The following is a 21,002-nucleotide window of genomic DNA, read 5'->3' on the forward strand; positions in this document are numbered from 1 at the left end:
CATCTGAACTCTGAGAACTCTGCTCAAATCAAGCACCATTTACAGGCATTCTAAACAAATATGTTGGTGTGAGAGTACAACAGGGGATGGACTTTTTTTTACTACAAGAAGCTTTATTATTGATTGATATTTTGTCTAGAAGCAACGATTTGAAGTTAAAGCGCTTTAATGGTGGATTTGTTTCTTACAAACACACAACTTTTCACTTCACAAGACAGTAATTGATGGACTGGGTTCATTACTGTGATTACTGTTTAATAAGCTCTCATTCTGACGGCACCCATTCACTGCAGAGGATCCACTGGTAAGCAAGCGATGTAATGCTAAATTTCTCGAAATCTGAATAAATTCTCAGCAAATTCATCTGGCCTATACATTACACTCTCAATGAGATCTCAGTGAAAACACAATGAGCTCAAAGAACAAAGCTACTTTAAATAAAAATGAATGCTATGTTTTAATTTTGTACTGTGAATTACTTTTTCAGTTTTTACAGGAATTCTTGATCCTGTAGATGACAAACTAAGGTCTAGCTCAGAATTTTCGTTTTATGTAACAGCTGAGCATGAGCCCCTCCATTCAGTGGTTGGATCATTTACAGAATCTGTCAACTGCCCATGCACCTCTGCCCTCCTACTGAGCTGTACATCAAATCTTTTCTCTCACTAATTTAAACTCTTTCCACCAAACTTCAGATCTGCTGGTGAAGTGGTCAGATTTGGCATGTCTGTGTCAGCTCAAGTAGGCAATTAAATCGGGGAGCGGTTAGCAATATCCTCCTGCTAGTCATGACTGTCCAGCTTTAGGCCAGCTATAGACCCCTGGAATGCGCTTCATATCTGCTCTTTACACGCCCACCTAAGGCATTGGCAGGAGGAACAGCAAGGTGCTGAGCCATTAGCACACTAGAAGCAGCGTTCCTATTTATTGCTACAGATATGCAAATGCTGAAAAGGCCATGTTAGCTATTTCCAGCAAAAGAAAAATGCAAATGTAAGGCTGTTTCATGTAATGATTAAAAAAGAAAAAGAAATACATACATAAATAGTGGGTAAATGTAGCAAGACGGATCCCTACATAATAATAATATTGTGCAGGGAACCTTCAGAATAGCAGGCACATGGAAAATAAGTCCACTGTGCATACACAGTGCATTGAAACATCCCAGTTTCCCAATCGAGAATAAATTGTGTTGCTGCAAGAAAAACAAAATATATGTAGGTGGAAACGAAACATCTTGGATCTCCTCCTGAGTGAGAACTACAGGATGGAAATTCAGCAGGTGGTTTATGCCTTTTGGAAAATTGCTGTTATTTTACTGAAAGGAACAATTGATGTTTTCACCATTCCTCTGTTATTTCAACCGAATCATTTGAGCTGTTTTATAAGCAGTTCCATTTGCATATGAATGGAAAAACTATAGATGATTTAGGTTCACAGATTTATTTTGGAGGATGATGAAATGTGATACTTATATCACTTTTTTTTTTTAAAGTTAAAAGTTATCTACTTCACTCATTCATACCAGAGTTACTCGGGTTTTAATTTTCCTTTGTTGAAACCAGAAGCATCATGTTCATTCAAACTAAGATTTGAGAGATTTTTGAGCTGATTTTAATAAAACAACCAAAAAACCTTTGACAATAAAGTTAGATGATTAGCCAGTTGTAGATAGAATATTATTAGTGCTGCAAACCTTGCCTGCTGACGAAATTCAGAGGCCAATGCATTGACTATACTGAAGTCTATAAGCACATGAATAAAATATGTATGGGAAAAGTGTGTGAAAGTAAAGAAAGACCCTTTATTTTGAAGGGGCAGCACACCAGCTGAGAGCACAAAAAGCTCAAATGCTAAAGTCTATCTCTTTTTCTTTCTGCCTTTCTCACACACATACACAAAAACTCACACTGCAATTGAATCGCCAAACTCTGAGCATGTCCACAAAAAAAAAAAAAAAAAAACTGAAAAGGCGGCAATTCACACATACAAATACATGAATGGAAAAATGGCGAGGAAACGTTTTTATTTTGCTGGTATCTATGACAACCTCTTGTTGTGAATGCTCAGAGAACATAAAGCGTATGTGTGTGCGAATCAGTATTTGTGTCTTTGGGAGTGCTGGACGGTAAAAGAGGCTGATTTAAATTCATGCATCTGAGGAAAGTGTTTGATGTCATTGATTGTTGAGCAATTACAGGTCTTGAGAGAAAGTGGAGAATAAGGGAGCCACTTAGTGTGTGTGTACATGTAACTGAGAGAGAGGGAGAATGAGAAAGACCTCCGCACTAATACTGAGGTCATATCAATCATAGGCTACCTGTTAGGAGATACAGTCCCTATATTTCCTTTAAATAGACAAGAAACTACACAAGCACCCAATTGATGGAGTGAAGTGGACATATATTAATCCCAAGAGATACTTGTAGCTTGATGTGGAAAGTTAAGACCCAGTCAACCACATTCAAATTCAACACAGTGAGTCTAAACCATCAACAGTAGGCTACTTTTTTGTGTGTGTGTGCCACATTTCAAATTCCTTGTGCCTTTCAGCTCTACGCTAAGGAATATTCTGGGGTCAATATAATAGACAGTTCTTGTGCCATAATGCTGATTCATTTATTTAAAACTATTTTTATTTAAATAATCCTTTGTTATCTTAAAAAAAAGGAAAAATGGAGTATGTTGTTAAAAATGTATGGCGTAAAACACATTAATTCAGTTCATATTATTTGATCTGTAAAGCTGTTTAATATACTTTTTTTTTTACAATCGTTTTAGGGTTTATGGCAGGAGTGTCAAACTCAGTTCCTGGAGGGCCGGAGCCCTGCAGAGTTTAGATGCAACCCTAATTAAACACACCTGATCCAGCTAATCAAGTCATTTAGGCTTATTTGATAACTGCATTGGTATGTGTGTTGGAGCAGGGTTGGAACTAAACTCTGCAGGGCTGAGTTTGACACCCCTGGGGTGTATTCCAGAAAGCATGGTTAACTTACCGTCAGATAAACCCTGAACTTTCGGTTGATTAACCCCAAACCTTGCTTACTCGAGGTATGTGGTTCCAAAAACACGTCCGGGAGTAAGTTCATTCAACTCAGAGTATGTTCCTGATTAAGACTCAAGACATTCTCAGCAGAGCGACGAATCGACGAGTCACTATGGAAACGGACGCTAAGAATAAGCGCGCCATACTGCTTCTTTCTTCTTCTTCTGTTCAGAGGTCATGTAGGCCTTATGCTTAGTGCATATCGCCACCTTTTGATGGTTTTGCAATCATTTTTATTTTTTTCCGTTTAATCTTTAATCCTTGAGAATAAGAATTATATTATTTGTTTGATGCTAATTATATATTAAGTCATATCAGATATGTATTTTTATTATAGAAATACATTATAGAAAATGCCTATCCATGTGTAAGATGATAATATAAAATGTAATAAATATATATATAGGCTAATATAATAAATTAAACATTACCTTGTCATAATAGTGTTTTATAATTTATACAGATAACTGTTATATATGCCAATAAATATATAATAACCATATTAGAGCAATATATAGGCTAACCTTATTTAACCTTAAAATAGCATACAACTATATATATATATATATATATATATATATATATATATATATAGTAGGCTATATACATAACTGTATTGTAATAATATATAATATTGTGCGCTATCTGTCACGCCCACTGAAGGCTCGTCAGTAGATCATACATGCACTGATAGCACTGAAGTTACCTCCAGAGCAGGTTATCTTCAGAGAGCAAGTTGCTATGGTTACTTACATACCCTGAAAGTAACCTCCGATTTTGGAACCGAAAGCTGAGGTTATCCGCTCACTTATCCTCAAACATACCCGGGTATGTCACATAACCTGCTTTTGGGAATACACCCCTGGTTTATGGTGTAACACTGTCTTGGCAGTTAAGTTGTAAATGGACTCTTTACACTTCAAGGGTTAACAAGCCATTGTTTCACCCTAAAATCATGTTATCATGGGTATTGTTTACATCTTGTGGCTGTATTGTTGAAACAGTGGTTATTTTAATGTTTTATGGATTCCCCTCATTGACTCCTAGTGCCTCACTTGTAACCCTGATTTTTGCTTCTTTCGAAAAAGGTAAATAAATGTTCTTGATAATCGACATTATGCCACAAATGCTGTCAAACGAGCTTAACTGGAACTGTACATGGCATGTTATTTGCATTATTGATACAGCAAAAAAATGCATAAAACTTGCACAGTCTGAATGTTATGGATATAGCACTGTTGGTTTCACTGGTTTTGTTTCACATTGAAAAGATGCAATCCAAATAGTGTGAGATCCCTCAGGTTTTATTTCATATCCGTAGTGGACAATATTACTGTTCTGTTCAAGAACTGCATGAATCCAATTTCAGCCACAGATTTCCTAAATGGAGTTTTTATGACAATAATATTGGATGCTGAGTTATTTTAGCACTTTTTTTTTTCACATTTTGAATGGACCTGCATGCTGTGGAAAATAAAACCTTGAAAAGGGAGAGAGGGAAATAGATGGATGGATGGAGTGGTAAAAAGGATGACGCTGACAAGAGAACAGAACCCTGTATGTGTATTTGTCTGTATGGTGAGTAATGATGGTGTTAAGGGACATGGCTCGGTGCAAGATCAAAAGGGCCTAACAACTGCACCTGTTCATACTAGAGCTATTCTGTCTCCATCTCTTGCTCTTTCTTTCTTTATGTCACACACACATATAACATGCTTTTTACTTCTAAATACCTTTCCACTGCTTCTTTGTCCATGTGTCTTCCTGTCAAAATCAGCCTCTCTTCCACATGCCCGACTGTTGAAAACACTTTACTCTGGAGCTGTTACTTCTCCGGTGTGTTTTAGATGATTTTGCTAAATTGTATAGCCTATCTAAAGTCATTTCTGTCAGCCCTGTCCTTTTTCTTTAGGTATTTTCCAGTAATACCTTCTTTAAACAATTTAAAGCATGTATTACTGGAATGTGAGCTAGAAACCTAATCACTACTAGTTAGTGGTATTAAACTAGACATCTCATTAAAAGTTTTGTTAAAAATCATAACAGCTTATTAAAGGTATTTTTCACAGAACCTTTCCTGAAATGGAAACTCCCCTCTGATTTCTTTTATTAATTTTTCAATTACCCCTCTAACATACATTAAATGGAGTTTTTTAATAACTGTTCAGTTGATTAAAAGAAAAAACAATCTCCATTCCATTTTTAATCAATTACATGGATCTAATTGATTTTACTTTCAGATTTTGATATTCATTGCTGTATGATATTATCTGGCTGATACCAGTCATAGGATATACTGTATATATGTATATACTATGTAGATAGACAAACAGACAGACAGACAGATATAGTTGATTTTTCTTTTTGTGAAATTTTAGATTTATTGATTTGATGTGAAAATAACCAACAACCAGTAACTAATCAGAAAATCACCAGCAAACTTCCACTGCTAAGTAAGATTAATAGCTTGCATGTTTATGTTTGTCAGTTTCAACTGAAGTATTCATTCATATTAGCCAGGAAGTCCAAATTCTGTCAGTGCATTTCAGACATGGAAGCACATCTCTCTTTTTGACTCATGGTTGATTTAATAACCCATTTACATTTTCTCAGATAAGGACAGCTCAAAATCACAAACGTAAAGAGACATTATATATAATTTGTGATGGCATAGCCTAACTGCACTGATAATGTGGCAGCTACTGCACCTATTGTTTTTGGATACCAGTCTATTTCTTCATAATGTGAAGCACATGCTCAATTACATGAAATGCAGAAACGGCTTTGTAAATGAAAGTAACATTGCTGATCACCAGCTTTCAATTTCATGCATCCTAAGCATTGTAGTCACTAAAGAAACCTGAGATGACAGAGCAAGGATAACTTTTTTTCTTCAATATGTATGAATCTTCACTGGGAAGAAAACCCAAAGCCTTACTTTATTTTAAATGGTGCAATTTTTCGTTCAAAATTGAATCACCTTTCCAACATAACATATTCAGCTCTGAAATGAATTGGGAAACTGGAAGTTGATTAAAATGGCTTTGTAGTTTATTCATGTAAATCCAGCAGCCAGATGATTTCCATCATATCAAGCCGTTCAAAGCTTGTAGACTGTCATTTTTTTATTAGTGCATTTAAGTAATTGATATGAATGCATTGTAAATAGCTATCCTGTGCAGTTCTATTGTCTATAAAGGTCATGAATCTACAACAAGCCTCAATTATTGCCCAAGTGAACTTAAGAAATAATTGCTGTAATTATCTTCAAATGTTATCAATTAGCATCTCTGTTGTTCTTTACTGAAGAAGCGTTGTGCCATAAAAGGACAGATGTTGCTGCTTGTGGGTCTGTGTACATCTGTGTTTGTGAAAATAAAAGAAAAGAAAAGAAAAAGAAAAAGAAAAGAAAAGAAAAGAAAAGAAAAGAAAAGAAAAGAAAAGAAAAGAAAAAGAAAAAGAAAGAAAGAAAGAAAGAATTCCCCCTCTGGCTGACAGCTCCGTTTGATCAAAGTATAGGCTAAGCTTTTGTGCTCCTGCCCTCTCCTGGCTGATACATGAACTACAGCCAACCTCTCGACGGTCACTTTCTAAATCATGTTCTCTGTTGGTATAATTGGTTTATATCATCATCTCATAATTTCGATGATTCGCATCCAGCAATAGTCATGAAAAGATTAAAGAGCATTAAATACTTATTGTGTAGTAACCAGCCAAGTTCAGAGTCCTGCTTCCTTCATCTATTGTTTGATAAAATCAGTGTTCATCGTCACCATGTCAAAACTTTGACATTTATATTTCAACATTACTTTCCTTCCCTCTCCGTCTCATTAAAATGAATGAGCATTGCAAAAACCAATAATCACCCAGTACTGGGTCAGAGACAAGTCACAATGAGATCACAAGATAGTTTTGTCTTTCACATTCTGTTATTAATGTCCAAAAGTCACGTGTGGCCCATTCTTGAGTTTAGGCTTTACTCACCTCAAATAATTTATGCAAAGGATTCCAAATGAAACGTTTCCTCATCGCACTAATCGCTGTCTATATGTGGACTCTCTATAGGCCAAAACACTATAAAAAATGGTTTTAAGTCAGTTATTTCTATTTTTTGCTGTGTAGGAAATACGAGTTTACATTTCCAAACATTAATTTTTCCATTAATTGTAATAATCCAGTGAGATTTTTGTCTGACAACAGCCAGTGCTCCACACAGAGATCTGATCTGATTATCATTCAGTCTGTCTGGAGCGACATGAAGAAACAGAACAAACTGAGACAGAATAAATACAGAAGAACTGTGGCAACGTCTCCAAGATGCTTCAAGAGGCCTACCTGCAAGATATATATATTTGGCAGTTTACGGTATATACTGCACAATGTGCGTACACTACTGTTCAATTCCAAACACTGTCTTTGTTACTAGCATTGAGATCAAAGAGCCATTTAAAACCCTAGTCCCAGTCCTGGCCAGATGAGGGAGTGTTGAGCTTGAATTAATCCTTCACTCCAGCAAAGCTGTGGGACAAAGTATGTGTGTACATTTATGAGAATATTGTAAATAACAAGAAAAAAGAATCATCGAAAAAAAAAAAAAAAATCTTAGATGAATGTGAGATAACAAACAGCTTTAAATCTCACCATATCCTAACACACTGTAAAAAATATTTTTTGAAGTTGTAAATAAAGATTAATGAAGCATGTTTACTAGCATTTTTATTTTTATTTCTTTTTCATTTTTAATTTTATAATAATACTAATACCACTAATAATATTCATTCATTCATTCATGGTTGCTGTACACTGTAAAAATAAATCCGTAAAATAACAGAAAAAGTACTGGCAGCTCATTACACGCGACATTATCTATTATTTTACTGACATTTCTGTTAACTCTAAAACTCAATGCAAAGAAGTGTAAAATTCTAAATACTGATAAAACACCTGTAAAAAATAAATATGGAAAAATTCCTTCAAATTATACAGTATATTGTGCCCTGTTTTTACAGATTATTTTTTTTTTTAGAGTGTAGCAAAGCGGAACATAAAAAATAGCTTAGGTTAATCAGGTTAAAGGCAATAGGCATTCTGTTGTTGTGCCCATTTTTTTTTTTTTTTTTATGTCTTCCTGCTGTTGTTATCTGATAACAGAAATAACACTCCAACAGAACATTTTAGAACAAATATCAAATATTAACCAGAATTTTTGGGAGGTGGCACAACTCACATACTCTCAACACACACCCACACACGTCATGTACACACACACACACACACACACACACTCATGTACACACACACACACACACACACACAGAACCTACTGTCTAATGTACGTATAGGTCACAAGCTGATAAGGCTGTTTATGAATGTTATGTACATTTGTGATTTATTAGCACATTTCTAAACTCCATGATAAGAAGACATTCAATATCCTTGCATCACCATCACTTTCTCAATGAATTAGGTTTATAGAAGTGTTTGCAGAAGCAACAAAATTTTAATGAAAATTACAAAGTAAAATGTTCTACATACTATATTTTGTAAATTATCTATATTCTTGCGTATCATCTCTTTAGTCTTCTCCCCCTCTCTTCTTTTTAAGGCACTATAACCGCACCTTACTTTTTTATGAATGGGCAATCTTCAAAACATTGCAAGTGCCTGCCACACACCCCTATGTAGCTGTAATGTGATTGGTTGGCTCAATCACAAGGTGCTCTAGCAGTGAGTGGATTGGCTAACAATACTGAGCCCATACAACATGTTGTTTTTCAAAACCTTTGTACTTTAGCAGGAAAATCTGATCATGTAGATTAATTATAATACATTTATACTACATTTGCTGTATACTCAAGATGTACTCTTACGTCTTGTTGCCAGAATATTTTGTCTCCAATTAACTTGCTAATGATAACAGTTGAGCATTCTAGAACAGCAACAGTGTTTATTCAAATAATGAGCTCTTCTCATTAGCAATTTAAATATTCAAGTACTTGTTTTGTTCTTGTTTTATTATCAACAGAATGTTTTTTGCAGATTTGGTCAGAAGGGATAGAAGGGGACCTAGAGGACCCAACAAAACCCAAACAAAATGATATTACCATCTATAATTTTGTAAGAGATATTTTAGGAATTGAGATTTGCATTTTCATTAAAAAAAATTGCAATGCAATCCTTTTTCGTTTGATAAATCCTAGCAATGGAAATAAAGGTTCATCTCTTAAAATGGTGAGCTCTAAAGGTGAAGTCTAAATGTGAAATGAAGATGAGCTAGTCTGTATTTACAGCTAACAGTAGAAAAAAAAAGAGTGCGAAAAAAATTATATAAGCAAAAAGCAAAACATCAACAAGCATTCACGCAGCAATGTATTGCCAAAAATTCTGTGAAAGAGGATAAAATTGGCCCTTGAGCTTAATCCCGTGTCTCAAAGGATGGATTAGAACGTTTCAACCACATAACTTCATGTTGTGTCAGGGGAGGGCATAAGGATGTCTCGCCTGATGAGTCAATTTAAAGCAGCCACTTTAACATTTTCATTATTTTGAATATGCTGCTATTCCACCCAGACTTGCTGCTTAATCTCTGCCACGCTTCATCTGGGATTCATTTGATCTGTCATAACATCCTGCTGCTGAAGCGTCTAGAGAGACTGTAAGAGAGAAATGGGCAAGGCAGAGATGAGAAAAAGATTTTTTCTTTTACATTTTTACTTAGAGAAATAATAAGGTGAGTCATTTACATGCAGTTGTGTTTGTACATAAATCTACATATATGCGGTGCTTTGAAAAAATATGTCAGTTTCCCCCCTAATTTATGCATTGATTTTATATATGCATAATGTTATTTCATTATTTAACTATTAATTATTTAGCATGCTCTTTAGTGCTCACTTTCATTGGCAGTATTTAGATGATCCTTTATTTAAAAGTGTCCAGAAGAAGCAATAAGTAGTTTAATGTTTAAGGCCAATTATAATTATTATTATAATTATCATTAATTTCTTAACATCTTCATGTGTTAAAATATTATTTTGTGTCCAAATCGGCACATTTATTGTTGAGCAGCCACAGTATGCCTCTCTGTTTTTTCAAGGTTTCTCTTTTATCCTTTCTTTACACCAGCATGTCCTTCAGCTCAATGCAAGTAAAAAATAATTTTTTTGTCTTTGGTTCTGCCGCTTTCCTGTAATCGTTCATAGGTGATTAAATGAATCCTAAAAGACTTCACAATGGAAATACATCGATCATCACTGTGGGTTAGATAATAAATGCTGGACCATGTCATGAATGTCTTAAAACAGTATAAAAATGTAGCTGAAATTACATTTTGAATGCTGTCTGTACATTAAAGCGGTTTAGCTGAAATCCTTGCAAACATCTGTGGAGAAGAAAAATAAAACGTTTGAGGACTCTATCGCTGCAGTCCTGTCTTGCACTGTGATAACTGTATGAAATCATGTGCACGTGGTGGTGAAGGATGAGAAGAGCCTCACTGGGGCCTTATAGAGGAGGAAGGATGGCCGTAGGGAGTTTCCTGTCTGCCTCACGCTTCTGTACCACCCACTCCCCCTCCTCAGAAAATCTGCCTCTCCCCAGACGTTATCTCTCTCCCACACATTGCCACACAGATGTTGTGCCACAAAGCACTGCTGAGTATAAGCCACTATAGGGCAGAATTTCCACATGGCGTATTGTCCTCTCAACCAGACAAAAATTAAATCTAGCCTGTAAAAAGGATCTGTTTGCATGAGCCTCCTGTGCATTATGTCACTGCATGCCATCTTCCTTCAGTTTGTGAGGCTAAATCAGATTCTTAAGATTCTAGAAGACAGAAACGGAAGAAAAATTATTCTAGAAATGATTAAATGTTTGTAGTTAAACATAATAATCCCTGTTTGTTAACCTGGGTCATATCGTGCCTCAACTCTTGACTGAAGAGCAGTGACTGAACTCAATGAAAGATTTAAATGGTGTTGAAGTTTTAGAGTTTGCTTCACTTTTAAACCGTAAATCAATTTTAAAGGGATAGTTCACCCAAAAATTTACTCACCCTCATGTCGTTCCAAATCTGTATGAGTTTCTTTCTTATGTTGAACACAAAAGAAGATATTTTGAAGAGTTTTGAAGAACCAAACCATAGTAGGGAAGGATTACACCATTTCAAGTATGGGTCACCATACGTCACAACTTAACTTAAATACTATGGAAGTCAATGGGGACCATCAACTGTTTGATTACCATCATTCTTCAAAATATCTTCTTTTGTGTTCAACAGAAGAAAGAAACTCATACAGGTTTGGAACGACATGAGGGTGAGTGGATGATGACAAAATGTTAATTTTTGGGTGAACTATTCCTTTAAAATGACAAAATCATTTTATATAGGCCTAAAACGATTGTATGTTTTAAACATATAGAAGAAAATATACATTTAATATAGATTAGCCATTTGATTTCATCTCTAGCAGTAGTAGTATGTATTAACTGTCTATTAATGTTAAAAAAATGTGAAACTCTGTGTATAGGAAAACTTTCATGTGGTACATCCGACCTATACAGATTTAGAAAAGACCTTAAAACAGCAGTTCTTCTAGGTTTCTAGGTCATAATGTGCACAAAGAAAAAAAAAACTGAAGACCTTCAAGTGTGATCCACCTTGTCAATAAATGTTCCTATTCAAATGACATTTGTGTACACTATATTAGCATTCAAGCAAAAATACAGTTCTAATTCTATTGATTGTTTGTTATTATACAAAGTCAGTATGTCTTCCCCGAGTGTTAATAATTGAGAATGAGAGAACACTGAATGCTTTATAGCTCTAGAACAAAAACAAACAATCCAAATGTTAAATTAGAAAATATTCAAAACCGATAAAAGAATGACTCCTTCACTACAGTTATTGCTTAGTTAGTGCTTGCCTGAGGATATGAAAGAAAGTGTCCACACTTAGAAAAACAATCTGAACTTGAAAGATGATTCACTTCTAAACAGCTAAAGGGCATTTACATTCCAAAGCTTTGCGTTTTGGTACTTTCACCCAGATAATGTTAACTTCGCTCACAATGGATTTCAGTTAATCTCCCAGCTTAACAATATAATTGTTTATTTTCCACTCCTGAGCATTACAAATTGATCTATGATTATATGTTTGCTTTGTCATAAATTTGTTTAATTATGAGCCAGCCCTAGGAGAAAGGCTTCCTCAGTCTACTCTCTGTTCCTCCCAAGGTTTCTTCCTCATCTACTTAAGATCTTACAGAGTTTTTCAACTGCTGATGTCGCCTTTGGCACAATTTTTTGTAAAGCTGCTTTGGAACGATATGTACTGTGAAAACCACAACACATAAATCAAACTGAATTGAAAATGTTATGGGATCCTAAATTGCTCAATGAATGGATCTTTAGCACTTGAAATTATAGTATTTGAAGGACAGACATAGGCTACTGTTTGCGCTTGGTTAACAGGGCAGACACAACCGGAATGCTTACAACACATCAGGTACACATGTTGTTTTTGTACCAGCATACCTATACAATCACATGTCCTCGGATGAACGATAAGCCATGTTTAGTATGTTGCTGACAGTCATTCTTGACAAAGGGCAAACATCTGACCCATTTATCTGGTGAGCAGTAGTTCCACTCAGGTGAGAGTCTGAACTCTGCTCTGTTCTGAACCAATAAATGTACTATGAGTACACAAGCTTATTTACTATGGGAAGACAGCCCACTGAGCATCATGACCCGATTCCCTCCTTTCAGTCCCATGGACACCGTCCAACACATGCATCAGGTAGACCTACTGCACGCTGTCACGTATACAAAAAGCAACAAATCCCTATTAACTCTTAAGCTCGCAGACGCAAGGCCTGTTCATTCACAAACAAAACAGTGTACAGATTTACATAATGCTATCTTGATGGACAGCTACAAAACATTACAACTTAATTTCCCCATCTTGCAGTTTTGTTTTAGCGCAAACAGGTGACTGTCGCTTCAAATTAAACAAGAAAATCTCTAATCAGTGCAGTACTGTTTTGTGAAAAGGATTTGGCCAAGCAACGTCATTAAACCTTATCCAGAAGTTTAAAACTTTGCATGACTCTTTGTCATTACGTCAGTCCACACACAGACACACACATATACACATTTGTTTCTGTGACTTGTGGGGACTTTCCATAGACTTCTATTACTTTTATACTGTTTATACTGACCAAACAATGTTTTCTATCCCCTAACCCAACCCAACCCTAACTCTAAACCTACCCCTTACAGAAATCCTGTTTGCAATGTTAGACTTTCAGATAAACATCATTTACTATTTTTAATACTTTTTTCCCCTCGTGGGGACCTAAACATTTTCAGGTTTTACTATCCTTGTGGGCACATTTGGTCCCCACAATGTAGCACACCCCCACACACACACACACACACACACACACACACACACACACGCACGCCAACGAACAGCTGACGGCAGTGAACATCAACAAACGCGTGTCCTGAGAGGGAGGTGGCGTGCGCTCGCGTCATATGGCCCGCCGCTCTCTGATTGGTCAGCGCGACTCACCAGACATGACCGCGCTTGTTTTCTGCAGAGGAAGCGCGCGTGTGGCACTATTGTACTGTGCAATGAAAGAGACAGCAGCGTTTCGCGAAGAGATGATGTGACCAAACAACACATCTTAAACCGTCTTCTGTTAGATTAGCGTTTTGCAAAATAGCTTTGAAAAGCACCGAGGCGCTGCCGTTTAGACGAGGACACTGCCTAAGGATCAAGGTGGGTTTCCACTTATACTTCCACTGACAAGAGTTTGTTTTACAGGGCTAGAAGTATTTGTAGTGTAATAGCTTGACTTTGGACATCATTTTAACGTTTCTCCACATGAATAATTACGTTTTCGCTTCTCGCAGTGCCAAATGCCAAGACTAGAGGAACACTGCTGGAGCTGCTCCTGTTCACCCAGTGTAAAGACGCAGGAGCTGTCAAGCGCCGGCTGGATTGTCTGTAAAACGGGAGAAATGATGTCCATCATAACCTCAGTGCTGCGCCACGCATACGGCTCTGTGCACAGCCTCCAGTCCGCTAACTTAATTCGACGGGGGCTTGTGTTGTTTATCGTCGGAGTAGTTCTCGCCTTGGTGCTGAACTTACTCCAGATCCAGAGAAATGTTACATTGTTTCCAGAGGAAGTGCTGGACATGCTTTTTTCGTCGGCCTGGTGGATCCCCCTCTGCTGTGGCACTGCTGCTGGTGAGTCATTGGTTTGTTTGTATCGATAGGACAAAAACATTCTGCGCGCCGCGGGCCGTTTGCTATCGTATTTGCATTACGTAAGAGTCCTCGTACTGATGATTTGGGGGCAGTTTTGTTGACATTGGGCTCTGTCGCTATCGGTTAGCGCTGCCCTGGAAACAGCCGGGCATTTGGGGTCAGTCTTTGGGGTGCTGCTCTTTCATTGGCTGCGCTCAGAACGGGTGAGCTGCAAGGAGGCACGCCATTGGCTGGAAGGCAGAACATGCCACTTAGCAGAAAAGAGAAACACGGAAGTCGTGTGCAGCAGAAATTAATAAATAATTCGGCCACACACGGCTCCTCCCCCTGCATTCCTCACAGTCCACATAGTGGACACATACCAGGCTACATCTTTTACTGTAGAAAATGGCTTTGTGAATTTTCACTCTTCGTGTTACTCGGTTAATGGCTAAAACAAAAGTTGTCTACTTGTGTTCTAAAAAGCAGTAAAACGAACAATACAAATTAGATTCAGATATCAAATGTGATTTTTATTTTAATTTTTTTTCACGTTTTTGAAGAGTTACTGTTGTTTAAAGCACTTATGTTTCCTCTTTCCTCAGCTGTGGTTGGTCTCTTGTACCCCTGCTTGGATCACCATCTTGGAGAACCACACAAGTTTAAGCGGGAGTGGGCAAGTGTGATGCGCTGCATTGCCGTTTTTGTGGGCATCAATCACGCCAGTGCTGTATCCTTACCAGTCACGCAGCCAGAACTGAAACTGTAGCCAGTGTGGACCATAACTTTTAATCTGTTTTGAGATTTGTGTTGTTTTAAGGCTAATACACCACACAACCTTTCTGAATAGTTTTCAAAAATATTAGGCATCAAACAACTGGAGATGGAGATGCTTGATAGATGAAAATAACATTTGTATGAAAAACATAAAAGAAAAATTAAATCTGAGTCTGTGTCCATCATACAATAACTTTAACTCTGACTGCTCCGAATCGAAAGACTTTTTCGCCAACTAGCATTGACTCCACCAGACTGCATTTTGGTGCAAAAATATGGGCTAAAGTCATGTAGTGAATTCTAACCTTTAATCAAAATATATGTTATTACTGGAAATACACAGAAACAAATTTCCTCATACCAGTAAACTCTTCAGTTATTATCACACATTCAGTCTCTAAATGTTTAACATTTATTTAAGGAAATTTCTAACCTAGAACTAACTCGTATTTCCCTTAAGTCAAAATACCTCACAGAAACTGGACTTTGCCAATAATGTGCAGCTTTCACTAACTCTGGCTGCCCTGTCTCTGGGCCTCTGGTGGACGTTTGACCGTTCCAGGAGTGGCTTTGGTCTAGGGCTGACCACTGCTTTTCTAGCCACCCTCATTGCTCAGCTGCTGGTCTATAATGGCATCTACCAGTAAGTTATGACTCACACAAGTTGAGAAATTGCAGTCGAAAACAGTTTGTCATGTATCATCAACTACTAAGTGACAGCTCACGTCTGTATTTATATTACATGTTTAGTCATCAGATATGAGATTTTTGTAAATGTCTGAATGTGTCCTTTTCCCCTCATAGCTTAACAGTTGTTGGAAGTTATTAGTGAGTTGTTTCAGTGCATTTCTTTTAATGTTTCTCAGGTATACGTCTCCAGACTTCTTGTATGTACGTTCGTGGCTGCCTTGTATATTCTTTTCTGGTGGAGTGACAGTAGGAAACATCGGCAGACAGCTAGCTATGGTAAGAACTTTTTCCCCATATTTTCTGCTCACCAAACCCTTTTCCTGTTCTTCATATTCAATGGAATAATTTTAGTAAAGTAGTGCTTTTAGATTACTCATGTATTGTCTTGAGTTTCCTGGAGTGCTATGCACTAGGCCAGGCAGCGCACTTGTGTTCAGAAACGAAACTTGAAATGGGGCACACATACAGAAGCAAAAGTGAAACTGAATATCCTGGAATGGTTCATCAGCTATTCACAGCACTCAGTGTAAATGTATAAAATAACCAGGCAGCCTGAATGTTTTAAGAAACAAATCAGACTTGGAGCCAGATTATTATACACAACAATTTGAGTGTGTACAATTTAACATACAAGTATTCAGACAAGATTCGTTTTCTAAACAACATTTGAGTTATGGCCGTTAACATAAGACATCTGTGATTTCATAAACTGATTCAGACGTGGTTGGGATTCAAGTGGTGTTCCAGGTTTTAACATTAACAAAAGGTGACAAATTTAGCTTTCGTTTTTGTATTTGATGAAGGACCACCAGTTAGCTAAAAAAAATTGTAGACCGTTTGCCCTGTAACTTTTTTTTTTATAGATGTTGAATTTGGAAATATGGATGTTAATGTGGCAAACTAGGGATCTAGACTGTACTTTTAGCATTTTTTACAGCACACCTAAATTTGACTAGAAATGTGTGGAAAAATAGCTTCTCTATCAAGTGCATTCCTTTTTAGTGATGAGTTTGTTAACAGTTTCCAGTGCTGGGCTGAAACGTCATGCCTGGACATCTTAATTAGCTGCTGATTGTAGTCTGAGGCATGTTTGTGCCATCCCCTCCAAGCCTTCTCAGTCAGCTGTGCCTCTTTGTCTTGCTGACATAACCTCGTTCTTACTCAATAAGGGCGTGAAAGCAGATTACGCTCCTTGTTTTTCATGCTAATGGTCAGAGAGATGGTAAACAAAGTGTTTTACTGGCTCCAAGTGGTGCATTCTACATGTTTTTCCTGGGTGTTTTTTGTTTTCGTGTTGGCATCGGCCGATTTAGCTTGACCAGCTGGGATTAGTGCTCTGTTAGTATTTTTCTCAACTTTCTTTATGAAGTGGCCAGTTAAGAGATGCAGTGGACTCACAAACTGGATCTATCTGAATATACTGAATAGAGACCATTGATGTGTCTGTGAATTTCTATTTTGTAGTCTATAGATGACTATATCTTCTAAATATAACTCTAGAATTAAGATTGCACATCTAATAGTAACTAACACTATTCAAACAATGGCAAAGACAGTATAATGATTACCATTTAAACCGTTTGGAGGATTAAATGTTCTCTTAGAGATTGCTCTTTTTGGAGACTGGCAAGCTGCCCATGGGTGAGGCGTATGAGAGCGTGTTGGCCTATGAAGGGTTATCATATTTTACAGGGCGCCACATCCACACAAGCCTTGTATAATTTGTGCATGTATGTACAAGGTTGTACATGTGCATGTGCAAGGCACTTATATATTAGTGCATACTAATTATAGCCACAATGTTGAGGGGCCAAGTGGGCTTTTACAGGAGCAGCTTCAGCTTTGTGAGAAAAAAAAAAAAAACTATTTTGAATTGCTCAAAGCACCTTTTTAAATGCGCACCTATGGTGCTGGAACATACTGTATTTAGGTAGTTAGAAAGTAAGTCGAGTGCTCTGACTTCCAATACTTAGTGCATATTAATATTTCTTTTTAGGAATTTTACACAGTGGTACAGTTTATGCTTGTTCCTTTATTCTATAATAATAATAATTGGGGATGAATGCAAATCAAGCTGTTTCCATTTGTTTTTTATCTGTTTGGTTATGCGAGATGTGCAAACACTGCATTTTCTTTACTAACGGACTGTCTGTTTCTCCACAGGGCTCAACTGAGAAGCCTCATAAAGACTAAGTGGGTGTCAGAGGTCATGAAGTGAGCTTCAAAGAGTGCCAAAACAGAGGGCCTTCAAACTGAGACTCTATATTGGGTGTTCCTGGTTTCTGTCCAAGCGTAACTTCTGCTCTTAATTTTGCTCCTCTTTATAACGATACAAGAAATCAGAGAGCAGGTTGGTCTGAACTGGACCGGTGTGCCATGAACTGCACCTTTGAACAGCCAAAAGAATCCCCCTGGCATTCATTACTACCATCAGCGTTGTCGTCGTTACAGCTCCTTGCAGTAGTGTTAGTGGTAATGTCAGTCTCCTTATTACCAGGTTGCTGGAGTGCCACTATTGGACTGTACAAAATCATAGCTAGCTTCACTTTCACTGAAGGTGAAAGAATGAAAAGTAGTGGTGAAACTTTGTGTATACGAATGGGTGTGTGTGCTGGTCCCTGTGGATAAGGCCAGGGGAAAAAAAGGTAGTGTGGAAGTGCACACTTTTTGTTTTACTTTGCGCTGGAGAACCGAAAGAGAAATCAAAGGGAAAAAAATGAAGACTGTGCAAATTACCTAAACTATCCAAAGAGGTCTGTGTACTGTCTTTATAGGATTTGTTGTAGTTTTATTTTGTAAAAAAACACTCGCAGCACTGCGAGTCTCTCATACAGACTGACCACCTTGAGTGTTATTTTGAGTACCAGAGAAGTTTGATTTGCCAATCACATTTGTGCCGACTGGTTAGCGTAGTATATGGACTGAATTGATTGTGTTTTTATCATACTTTGTTGCTAACGCAGACCAAAAGTAAAACTAGAAACATTTGTTTTCAAAAAATTAAGTGGCACCTTGAAATGAGAATCAAACATAAGTTAAAACATCAAGGATGCTCCTATTTGTATTAATGTAAACTCACAAAAATAGTGTAATGAAGTCAATTTAAAGGTTTCTAAATCAAAAGGTTGGAAACTTGGGATAACTAAACGTCCAGAAGACATTTGTACTGCGGCCTCGAAGGTTTGCAATCTGTGATTGCCTTTGTATTATAGAATTAAGTGCTTTTGTCACTTCCTCTCCAGTACAGTCATTTTTCTTTTTCTTTGTACTTTATTCATTGTGTATTGCTTATCACCTGTAGCTGCTTCTATATCTAATATAAGAGGAATCACTGGGCTAGTGTGTAGGTTTGGGGGTCTTAGCAAATGAAGTGCAATCAGTTTCTTTGAGCCTGGTATTCTTTCATATTTATTACTTTTTATAATGTTAAGGTACCCCAGACGACTCATATGCAGTATAGCTACATACCAGCAATAAACACATTGTTTATACATATGTGAAAATGTAATATGACAGCAGACTCATTTTTTAAAAGAAAAGTCACACACAAAAGAAAATTATTGCAAATGATACCAATGACCATTTCCACATGTTCTGTGTCTTTACTAGCAGTAGTAAATTGGAAAAATCATTTTAAGAGAATGCTGTGTGTTGTATTTTGGGAATGTCTGAAGAACAACATGAGGGAATGTTTTGAAACGGTGGTAAAACGTTGCTCTCCAGAGTAACGGGCTCTTTCTGAACCTCTGTGCTTCAGGGAAGGAGAGATGTTAAACTGAATGAAAGCTTTATTTAGAGGGGAGTGAGAAATGCTATAATGTGTTTCTAGGAGTGAGTATGCCCTGTGTGTCTTTACCATCATTTATACTATTTTGGGTTCAATGAATGAAATTCAATAAAATTGTGTGTTGTACAATGGTCAATGGAGTTATTCATTCACTCTTGAAATTTGTGGGCTAAGCATAAAAAATGCATGCGTTTTATTCATTTAATACCAGGACCAATTTTTAATGTTGCTTCATAGGGTTTATTGTTATTGTTAACCTGATTACACTGAGGGATATTACTGATATTCTTGTTGCTTTTGGCCAATCTAATTAAGTTTAAGTTAAGAATCTTTGTACAATAAAATGTTGGTTCCAGTTATTCATTTAGTACATACACAAATAAATACAAAAAAAAAAAAAGCTGATCTTAATTTGTGATTACAGACATCAAACTGATCAGGGTTTTTTCCAAATAAATCCTTCTCCCTTCACTGTCTCTCTGACCTCGTTCTCTTCCCATCAGTTTGGACCTATGAGGAAGGAGTCATCTGAGATGACTTATCCTACCCCCTCCTCTATTTATACCAGCAATTAGGATTGACCATACATGTAAATATGTGAAAGCACATTTTTGATAATCTTTTAGAATGTATATTCTCACACACAAAAAACATCATGCATATTCAAACATATTTCCTGTTACTGTTTAACCTACCACATCTCTTGTCTTCAAAGTCAAGAGCAAACATGAGCTGTCCAACTGCATGTAAAATGAATGTTTAAAGAATGAATCCTGGTGTGCCATAGAATGCAATGCCTCTTCTTGGGAAAGGGGCCTGAACTTGAGATAACAGTGTCAGCATCTTTCAGAGTTTTTTAGCACAAGGTGTTTTGTTAAGGTTAACTGATCTAAACTACTACTATGTTTAGAATTATTATTATTTTTTCCTTTTTGAAATTATTAAAAATGCATATTTCTTTAATCTAAATATACATATAGAAGTGTATAGGACGAAATACATCCCATTTATTTCTACACTTTTAAACACTTATTCCCGCGAGCAAATAAAAATACCCGAGATGCAGCCAGACATTAGCCAATACAATCAGCAGAATGCTGCTGGTGTGTTTGGAGTGAGGTGCAGAATATGTGACTGGATACTTAGTCAAATTCATACCAACAGTAAATTAAACTGCCCAATAAAAGTGAAGAAAAAAAATTGCATTGTGTCTTGCACGTGCTTGAAATTTATTATAGTTATACTGGGTAAACTGACACATTTCGACGCTTCAAGGAACACTTTCATAAATTTGGTTCCAATTCACATCAGCAGATGGCAGTATTGTTCATTTTTCAATAGTACCACATTACCTCCTGGTAGCATGAACACTGCCTGTTCCTTGTCAAACTTCAACAGTGACAAGCATGTCATTGTGTATAAGAGATGTCCCTTCACAT

At 36.9% G+C, this 21,002-nt stretch overlaps 1 protein-coding gene across 1 annotated transcript; it reads left to right on the forward strand.

The window, feature by feature from the left end:
* The first annotated feature begins 13,576 nt into the window (after window positions 1-13,576).
* On the forward strand, window positions 13,577-19,699 carry insig1 (insulin induced gene 1). The gene is made up of 6 exons (XM_058783313.1): window positions 13,577-13,835; window positions 13,970-14,309; window positions 14,915-15,039; window positions 15,563-15,729; window positions 15,953-16,052; window positions 17,940-19,699. Exons 2-6 carry the CDS (start codon window positions 13,976-13,978, stop codon window positions 17,967-17,969), a joined length of 756 nt encoding a protein of 251 aa, XP_058639296.1. The 5' UTR covers window positions 13,577-13,835; window positions 13,970-13,975; the 3' UTR covers window positions 17,970-19,699.
* The last annotated feature ends 1,303 nt before the right edge of the window (window positions 19,700-21,002 follow it).

The sequence above is a fragment of the Onychostoma macrolepis genome, chromosome 07 (assembly GCF_012432095.1).
Source record: "Onychostoma macrolepis isolate SWU-2019 chromosome 07, ASM1243209v1, whole genome shotgun sequence".
NCBI lineage: Eukaryota > Metazoa > Chordata > Actinopteri > Cypriniformes > Cyprinidae > Onychostoma > Onychostoma macrolepis.